At 32.5% G+C, this 9,893-nt stretch overlaps 1 protein-coding gene across 1 annotated transcript; it reads right to left on the reverse strand.

The window, feature by feature from the left end:
• Positions 1-6,769: 6,769 nt before the first annotated feature.
• Positions 6,770-9,223, reverse strand: LOC125863302 (indole-3-acetic acid-amido synthetase GH3.6-like). Its single transcript, XM_049543486.1, has 3 exons — positions 8,804-9,223; positions 7,653-8,584; positions 6,770-7,572 (listed from the first exon to the last, which is right to left on the reverse strand). Exons 1-3 carry the CDS (start codon positions 9,127-9,129, stop codon positions 6,974-6,976), a joined length of 1,857 nt encoding a protein of 618 aa, XP_049399443.1. The 5' UTR covers positions 9,130-9,223; the 3' UTR covers positions 6,770-6,973.
• Positions 9,224-9,893: the final 670 nt, after the last annotated feature.

Below are 9,893 nucleotides of genomic sequence, written 5' to 3' on the forward strand. Positions count from 1 at the left end.
AAAAAAGTGTTTGAGCTTAATAATCAAAGGATTTATTAGAAAGATAGAATGTTTAATAACTTGCCTAAGCTCTCTCCTCATATAAAAAATATTGTTTGAGCTTAAGAATTAAAAAAAATTATTAGAAAAGAAAAATGTTTAATAACTTGTCTAAATTCTCTACTCATATTCAGAAAAAAAAAAGTTTGTTTGAGCTTAACAATCAAAAAATTTATTTGAGTTTGGTTTTGAACATCGTAGCAAGGTAAATAGTTCAATCACGTAAACTCTCACTTAACATAAAGATGAGAGAAATTTATAATGCATATGGTTATGTCTTGAAGCAATCTAAAATGTTTTTTTGAAAAAATACCATATATTGAAAAAATACCATATATAAAACGAATAATTAAATGATTCTTTGATTAACAGCCGAAGCCAAAAAGTTATATTTATTTATATCTTTATTCGACTTCTAAATTTACCAAAATAGTCAATATATAAGTTTTAAAAAAATATTTTTAACTTATAATTGCAGAAGGGTAATCATAAACTCCTATTTAGGGGTGTACATCACCGGATTGATTCGGGTTTTTTAAAAATCAAACCAAACCATTTGTTTCGGGTTAAAATATATATAAATCAAACCAAATAAATAATAGTCGGATTTTTTCAATCTCGGGTTTTTCGGGTTTTTTCGGGTTATTCGATTTTCTCGGGTTATTCGGGTTTTCTCGGGTATTTTGATAAAGACTAAAGAGCTTGTGTTCTTTCAGTGATTTAAAAAAAACGTTGAACACTAACATGATTTTTCATCCTAGAAAAGCATTTGGTAGTTTCTTTTGGCATTGCAAGTCCATGAGTTCAATAGGCAATTCTCCATTCTATTTGGAACACAAACTCTCAAAAAATTATTACTATAACTATTTTGGATAAATCATAAAATAATATCAATAATCAAGAGTGATTCATTATATATTAGAGAAATTCATGAAAGTAGCATAATGGCTTAAACAATTTTTGCATAGTCAAAATATTGTCGTCAAAAGTTAATACGAGTTATTTACATTCAAATCTTTAAATTCTACACCATCATTACTTACAACCTATGACCTTGTACCTAGAGGAACAAAACATTTTTGAAGTGAGATCTTCTATACATATTTTCCAAAAACCATAGCCCGGATCTGCAAAGTAGACAATACAAATCAATTAAGTTGATTAGCAATGGATTAACTAAGTTAATGTTTAGTCCTTAGTTCTTATTACTATTTAGAGCAAACAGTAATTAGGTAATTAACAATCAAAAAAGAATGAACTAATACCTTTGTTCCATGTAGTGAAATTAATGTACATCAACTGGCTAATTAATCCTCAAAGGTGAGTCGGGGTATTCTGAAAGACCTGAAACAAATTGAATACTAAATAAAATTCAAAAGCAGAATCATTTTTAATAACAATTAGAATATATAAAGTTACCTTTTTCAATTTCGTCAATTTTCTGGACTTCCTCTAATATATCTTCAAGCTTGCATTCTTTAGAAGGCGATCGTAGCCATTGTTGAGTGCAAATAAGTGCTTCTACCGTTTTTGGAGATAAAGAACTTCGATAACTATCAAGAATTCGATCACATGTACTAAAAGCTGACTCAGATGCAACAGTAGAAATAGGAATAGAAAGGATATCCCTAGCAATTTTTGCAACAATAGGGTATCTACAGGACGAAACTTTCCACCAACTCAAAATATTAAAATCATTGATCTTCACTACATCTTCTTTCAAGTATAAGATTTTTTTACAACAAATCCCTCTTTATTCATGTGTTTCTCCCACTGAGATTGCAACAAATCACTAGATTCACCCATCACACAATCATCATTTTCAATATTTTCGTTAGGATTTTCAGAGCAAGAACAATTGTAGTGATTATATAAGAGATTCAAAACATCTCTCACATCTTGAGACTTTAATCTTCCCATCAAAGAGCCATATGCAATAGAAAGAATATACTCGACATATTGCATCTTGTATCTAGGATCCAACACAACAGCAACCATCAGTAACATATTCATACTCTCAAACTTACCCCAATATTTATCCATTTTGGATTTCATTCTTGTTGCCATATCAACCAAAATGAAATCATCATGTTTAGTATACTTGATAATATCATTTCGGAAATTGAAAAAATCATGAAAGAAAGAGTGAGAAGTAGAATATAAGCTGCCAGAAAATTTTAAAGTTGCCTGATAGAAAATATTAAGAAACTTCACAAAAGCTTTCACATTCTTCCAATCATCTGTTGATGGATTTTTTGTTGCTGTACCTATTTCTCGACATTGCTTTTGATAATTCTGGTCATCCACATACATTCTTGCAAAAGCTTTTTCAAATTTCAAAGCTTTATCCAACATTGTGTATGTCAAGTTCCATCTAGTCTCAACATCCAGACTTATAAGACCACGGGTGTCAATCTTAACTTTCTCAACAACAGACTTAAAAGTAGCAAATCTTGAAGAAGAAGACCTGACATATTTTATAGCACTTCTTATATGAGAAATAGGCTCAATTTGTTCATCCAGCCCCTCTTTTACAATCAAGTTTAAAATATGAGCATTACATCTAACATGTAAAAACTGATTTTCAAACATTACCCCTTTCCAATCTTCAATACGCCCCTTTAAACTCTTAATGGCAGCATCATTTGCGGTTGCATTATCCAAGGTCACTGTAAATAAGTTCTCAATGCCCCAACCTAATAAGCAATCCTCAATCCCATTGGCAATAGTCTGACCTTTGTGATCTGGTGTTTGAAAAAAATTAAGAATCCTCTTTTGTAGATTCCATTGATCATCAATCCAATGTGCAGTGACGACCATATAAGTATAATTTTGGATTGATGTCCATGTATCATTGGTAAGACAAACACGTTGGTTTTTTATAAGCTCCTTAAGCTTTTTTTTCTCTTCTTGATAAATCCTTAGACAATGTCGAGCAACAGTTACACGAGAAGGTACTTCAAAATTTGGAAAGGCTTTAGCCATTAATTTTTTGAATCATTCTCCCTCAACAGCTCTAAACGATTGCTCATCAATAATTATAAATTCGGTAATTGCTCTCTTAATTTCATCCATATTAAACACCCCTTTTTCAGTGGAACCACCTTCTGGCCAAGCTCTTTTAATAGGTTTTAATGTTGTTTGCCACTTATCGGACTTCAATGGAGACTTGAGACATTTCACAATTAAATGATTTCATAACGTAGTTGTCCCATTGACACTGTCGGCAGCAAATGTTTTAGTACAATAATTACATTTTGCCCTATATTTACCTCATTTAGCAATAAACTTGGAGAAATGATCCCAAATTTGAGATGTTGCTCTACCTGTAGTTTCAGAGTTAGGAGCGACCGAAGGAGCTGCTCTTTTTTGCTTCTTAGGAGGTATGCGTCGATGTGAAGTTACTTTGCCTTGTTGTTGAGATATTGTCGACATAGTTGAAGGAATATTATTAATCACCTCTAAATCCGTTACAGAAGGTGTAGTTTCCATCCAAATAGAAAGTTGTTGCACATACATAACAATAGTTATTAGTATTCTGATATAAGATTGTGTTTCAACAAGACTTCCATTCAAGTATTGTGCACAAGACTTAGAAGTATATTTCACTTTGAAACCAAAACAGATACAAATATAGTACAAAATATTTGGTTAGAAAAGTTTGATATATATTACTGGCTACTGCTATCAAAATCTAATAGTCTCTTAAATTTGTATCTCTATCACTTGTTTTTCCTTATCTCTGCAGACCATCACGATGTTTACAGTACAAAAACCTCCATACAAATGGAACCAAAAGCAATGAGTCAAACACTTGCCCATTTTTCATTGCATTAAAACAACATAAGTAAAGAGAGAAATAAGTGAAACTTATATACAAAAAATTTATCATCATCTTGTTGCTAAGCTTAACACACCATAGATATGGACACCAAGATGTATAATTTTTAGGTTTATATCTGTGATTCAACTATCCAAAATTGTGATGTTGTTGACAATTGCAATACAAGAAAAATATCTAAAAACGAGTTAGTAGCAATTACTTACCCAGATTAAGATGAGTTGATGATGATTTGAACGAAAATCCAAAAGACGAGCTCAATATATGCCCTAATAGCTAAGGAGTAAAACCTAACAGTGACTAAGCCTTTGAAGGTGAAGAGTTGCTGACCTAATGACCTTTGTTAAATGAGATAGAGAATATTATATAGGGATAGTTGAATTGTATAATTTATTTGGGCTTTTGTTTATTCCTAAAATTAACAAGTGGGCTCAAGTCAACAATGTAGCCCAAAGTCCACTAATATTAAACATAAAATTGTGAGAAAGATTAAGAAAAGTATATAAATTATATATTAATAAACATTTTTATGTATAAAATAAAATTTTAAAATTACATATATAATGTCGGGTTGGTTTTTTTTTAGTTAAAACCAAACCAACCCAAATAGGTTTTTTTTTTTTCAATATCAAACCAAGCCAAACCAAACCACTAGTTGAGTTTATTTTCGTTTTGACTCGGTTTGCGGTTCGATACTCCTATTCCTCATCTACATAGTGATCTCTAGTTAGCTTATTTTTTAAGTAATATCAAATTTTTAAAATTGATTCATTTTTTTCTTTTGTAGTTTCTGTGAAAGAGAACACCCCTTACCTCATTTTGAAACGGTGATGAATTGCATGATATTTAATCAATTGCCGCTAAATATTTTTACGACAATATTAATAAATTTATTGTCGCTAAAAACTTCTTTTGTTGTTGAGGTGGTCCAAAACTCTTTTAAATGTGTTCCTCTAATTTGGGTGATGACAATACGACACGTAAATCCATCACCACTATAGAAACACAAAAATCAAAAGCAAACGCTACAAACATCATCCTTATATTAACTGTGGTAGAGCTAGAATTTTATTAAGGGGTTCAAATCTAAAGAAATAAACACACAATTAATCGAAGGAGGTTCGATATCTACTATATATATATATAAATTAATTTTAACCATATATAAATAGTATTATTTTCCGCCAAAAAAGGTTCGACCTAACAGTAGGTTGGCTCCGCCCCTGCTTATATATATAGTTATTTGTCAAGATCCAAATGTTCATTCTCCCTCCACATAAAGAAATAAATCAAAGTAACTTTACAAACGGAGAAATTTAATTAAAAGATCTTTCTCACTAAAATTTGTCTCTCACTAAAAGTTAATTCTACGAATTTCATTGTTAAATTGTTCGTAACTAAGTATTTTTCCAATAATTCATCACTTAATTAATAAGATTAGCGTCAAAGTTAACTACTTTCGGTGTCCCAAGTGACACTTTTCGTTTTTTCAAAGTCAAACAGTTTACGTTTGACTAGAAAGTTACGCATGAAATCTTCAAAAAAAATTAAAATGAAATTTATATATTTATAAACTACGTAAAAAGTAGTATAACTCATCATAATTAATAACTTAAAAGATATATAAAAAATTTATGATCGTAGATATATAAATGTTTTTGTTTCTTTCTACGAATAAATTTTAAGGCATATATTGTGGAGGAACATTTTCTGAGAATAAGCATCATTCTTTCTCTGATATATTCCATGTCTTTTTGCATGCATCAAATGCTCATCTTCGATCTTAACCGGTATATATTACATGAAACTAGAGGGTTGCCGTAGCATTCACATTATTATCCAGTCAAAGTTCACTTTATTTGAATTTTTAAATAAGATTGAAGTTTTTAAAATATATATTTTTCAATTTTCATATATTTAATGAGTCAAAATGTTTTTAAAAAATATTTTCTTTTAAGATAACAAGTTTTTAAAAAAATTCTTATTGGCAAAAAAAAGAAAAGTAATTATGTCTTTCTTCGTTGAAGTAAGAAAAAGATAGCCGACTCGCAGATTTGGTACATTAAGCTTTCAATATAATTTGAGGAAGGGCTGAAACTCAATTTTATCCTGCATTTCTATAAAAGATTACTTTTACCATTCGAACTCATGACTTATTAATTACATAGCAATAACTTTTGAAAAATAAGTATGGGGTAAAAGTTTTTTAATTAGTCAACAATCTCACTATTAAGTGTAGGTCCCCCGTTTCCTATAGAAAAGCTCTTTGTCGACCAATAATCTACTTTACGGGAGAAATCGACTGGCGTTTTGTAAAGCTTTATGCCTTTTAGTTTAGTTAATTCCACGAGGATTAAGATTACTTAATTAAAAGTCAAGCGCTAAACTAAAAAACACATAAAGTAAGTCCACTTTTCCATGAAAATAATGTTACCAACAACTAGGGATGGAGTCAGAATTTTCACGTTCAAAATCCAAAAAAGCCAACACACAAATAAGCAGTAAGTGATTCAACATATATTAAAAGGGACAGCCCGGTACACTAAAATTTCCGCTATGCACAAGGTCTGGAAAAAGGCCCGGCCATAAGGGCCTATTGTACGCAGTTTTACCTTGCATTTCTGTCAGAAACTATTTTCAAGGCTTACCAATTCAACATGGTCACATGATAGCAACTTTACCAATTCAACATATATATAGTCATGTATAAATAGTGTACCATCTTGGCTCTATCTAGCTCCGTCCCAACCAACAACTAGTACTCATAGTTGGTTCAAGATAGATAGTTCAGTGGACAATATTTTCTGGCTGGAAATAAGAAAACAATTCCCACAAAATGTAATCCATTTGCAATTCTTAAAATAGGGACAGAATTTATGAAAAAAGATGAAAATTCCAAGAAGAGATTTTAATTAAGGAAAAGTAACACCACACACACAAAATTTGTGGTGGTTTTGAGGGAAGTGAACAAAATTAGCCTAGGTAGGATGTTTTCTTAATATAATGACTAATACTAAAAATTGATACATGTTCACTCTAATTTGTTCTTTCTTGGACTTATGATGAAGCTGTCAGCAGAGAAATTAGCTAGAGCTAGCTAGCCAGTAAGTTCATGTTGTTCCATTGCTTGTGTCCAGGAGTCCATTTTGGGCATTTAGGGCTAAAGTATTTCGACATGACTCGTGAATTCAATAGTTCAATAATGGGTGCAAATTTCACACACCGCGGTGTCTTGTACTGATTTATTGAAGCACCTAAGCTTATAGCATAGTCCATGAGCTTATCAAATGTCCCAACTTCCACAATCCTGATTTCAAGAGGGCCTATGGATTTGTCAGAGGCACGCCCTTGGCGATACACGCTGTTTAAGGACTCTTCAATTGTGAGACAACAGTCTTCAAAGACTGATGGATGGACCGGGGTTGAGCCATTCACGTTGATTTCCCAGAATAAGACGTAGTGGCCTGGAATTGTGGTTGTGTCTGCGTAGCTAGTGTACTCAGTCACATGTGCATCAAATGGCATCAAGTGACTCACTGCATTTTTCATGGCATTTTGTAGCTCAACTTCATCAGTCTTGTCAGAATCAATGCTCAAAACTACGTTTTTCCTACAAATGAAGTTGAATTGAGGCGCGTTGTTTTTGAAGCCAGCAACTCGTAGCACATCACCAACCCTGTATCGATAGAGTCCTGAAAATCGACAATCATATTAATTAAACAAATCTTTGCAAAAATGTGCAACAAAATAAAGTAGTATCACATATATTTACCAGCATAAGTGGTGACAACAAGCTCGTACTCCTGACCAATCTTGACATCAACTAAATCCACCAACGTTTGTTGTTTTTTCTCATTGAGTGATTTGGGCGCGGAGATAGAATCCATGACACCATTATGCCTATGAATTGGCAAGAACTCGAAGTAACACATAGTCGGAATAAGGGTATACGCGACATCTTCAGGCTTGCAAAGGGGGTTAAGATTGACACCAAAATAGCATTCAGAGGAAGCATACATAGTGCATACAAGAGGTAGTCCATTGCTATAATAATCAAGAGTTGGTATATACTGCGACATCGTTCCGGTCACAATAACATCAACATACTTAGTATTAGGCCACAGCCTAGTAATAATCCCTTGCCATGAGTTTTTGCTACATTCAGCCTCAATGAAATCAGCCAAATCAGGATCTGGTTTAAGTATTTTCATCACAGCCTCTCTCACTGATGAATCAGTAATCAATTCAGTATTCATGATACCGGATCGAATATCACTACAAAGAAGGGACCAGTGCTTCTCTAAGAAGCGGATGGCGCGGATGAAGCCAGAGGCAAAAACCGCGCCAACACGAAGGACTTGTGCATTTTGGCTGAGTCCACAGAGCATTTGGGAATACATGCTCTGGTATGAATCAGGGCAGAGAATAGCTTCATTTGGGCTAGTGTAGTTTGTGTAAGGGTCAGGACGTCTGTTCTTGAAATGAGGGCTCTTGTAATAACTTGTTAAAACAGGGCGAGCTAATAGTCCTCCCGGAGTCTTAGATTCAGATTTTACGAAGAGAAAGTACATTCCTTTGCCCGTCTCCAAATCTGGAACAAAATGGCTCATCACAGGCATCAAAAGACTATAAAGCAGCGATCGTCTTCCAAGCTCTTCCTCTGTTGTTGGCATCAATTTTCTCTCCCCTCCTGACGTACCAGAACTGCGTATACAAAAAATCTCATTTAGTAATACAAAACAACAAATATGTATCCAAAATGCCAGAATTGACATATGGAAATATGTCATTCACTACAAAAACAACAAGTATGTAAAAATAACAAAATTGACATATGGAAATATGTCATTCACCGTAAAAACAACAAGTATGTAAAAATAACAAAATCCAGAAGGATTATAGTAAAAATGAGAACATTCAAACCTCGTCAAGAATTCAGAGACGGGTTGGGAGCAGAAGATGGGAGATTTATCACCACTCGCAATGCGGTTAATATCATGCTGAATATCTTCATAAGTGATAACAGGCATAACTTTTTTGAAAGTCTCTCTATCAGTATTGCCATTAAGATTACCATAGCGCTTCAAGTACTCGACGTTAGAATTTCGAGAAAGTATTTCAGCTAGGACTCTCTTTTGGACCTCATCAGCTTTGGTGGTAACTTCTTCAATGAAATGAAGAGTTTTCTTGTTTTCTTCTGCAACAATAAAATTGTTGGCTTTTGGGGAATTCTTTGGTGCCTCAGGCATTGTTAATGTAATGACTAAAGAGAAAAGAGTATAGGATGGCTTTAGGCAAGAGTTGTTATCAAAGGGAAACTGATTTTTTGGTGTGGGGGTTGATGAATCAGAGAGGGCTTTATATAGAGAAAGTGTTTGGTCACAGTGGGCTCTGTTCCAAAAACTATAGTGTATTTAAAAGAAAATCTTTCTTTCCTGGTATCTGTATTGGATTCCGATTAAAAGCTTGTTTTCGAAAATGTTTGTTTTTTTTTTCTTTCTAAAAAGCTCTTATTTTTGAAAAGTGAGGTGTTGAATAGGAGAAATTGTTTTTCAGAAGGTAGGTGTTTGAATACGCAGATATTAGTAATGTAGAGATTAGTTATGACTTATGACTAACTCTGATATTACATATGTAGGGATTTGTTATTTATGCATTAATTATATATATATTAGTTATTCCACCTTTTATCATGTATAAAATAATACATAGATTTTCACGTAACTTATACATGTATTAATTATGCGAGTTGTAAATCGAGACATTGTACTAATTTTATACATGAATAATTTACCTCTTAACTAATTTTAACTCATGCAAGATTTAATACTTGTATAACTCACATCCAATCCAACTATCAAATGATCCCTAAAGTATTGATCAAACACAATTTGTTTCTCAGAGAATTGATTTTTTAGGTCACTTTCAATTTTATTTAAAATTTAGTCTTTTTACAATTAATATTTATTTTTACACATAAGAGATCTGAACCTATATATTTATTTTATATAAA

Source organism: Solanum stenotomum, chromosome 4, assembly GCF_019186545.1.
Source record: "Solanum stenotomum isolate F172 chromosome 4, ASM1918654v1, whole genome shotgun sequence".
NCBI classification, from domain to species: domain Eukaryota; kingdom Viridiplantae; phylum Streptophyta; class Magnoliopsida; order Solanales; family Solanaceae; genus Solanum; species Solanum stenotomum.

What these genes read in the sequence shown, in the direction of transcription:
- LOC125863302 (XM_049543486.1), bottom strand. Translation starts at nt 9,129, where the DNA reads ATGCCTGAGGCACCAAAGAATTCCCCAAAAGCCAACAATTTTATTGTT. An exon ending in GTCTCTGAATTCTTGACGAG is followed by an intron (nt 8,585 to 8,803) that starts GTTTGAATGTTC and finishes TTGTATACGCAG; the next exon opens with TTCTGGTACGTCAGGAGGGG. An exon ending in TGTTGTCACCACTTATGCTG is followed by an intron (nt 7,573 to 7,652) that starts GTAAATATATGT and finishes GTCGATTTTCAG; the next exon opens with GACTCTATCGATACAGGGTT.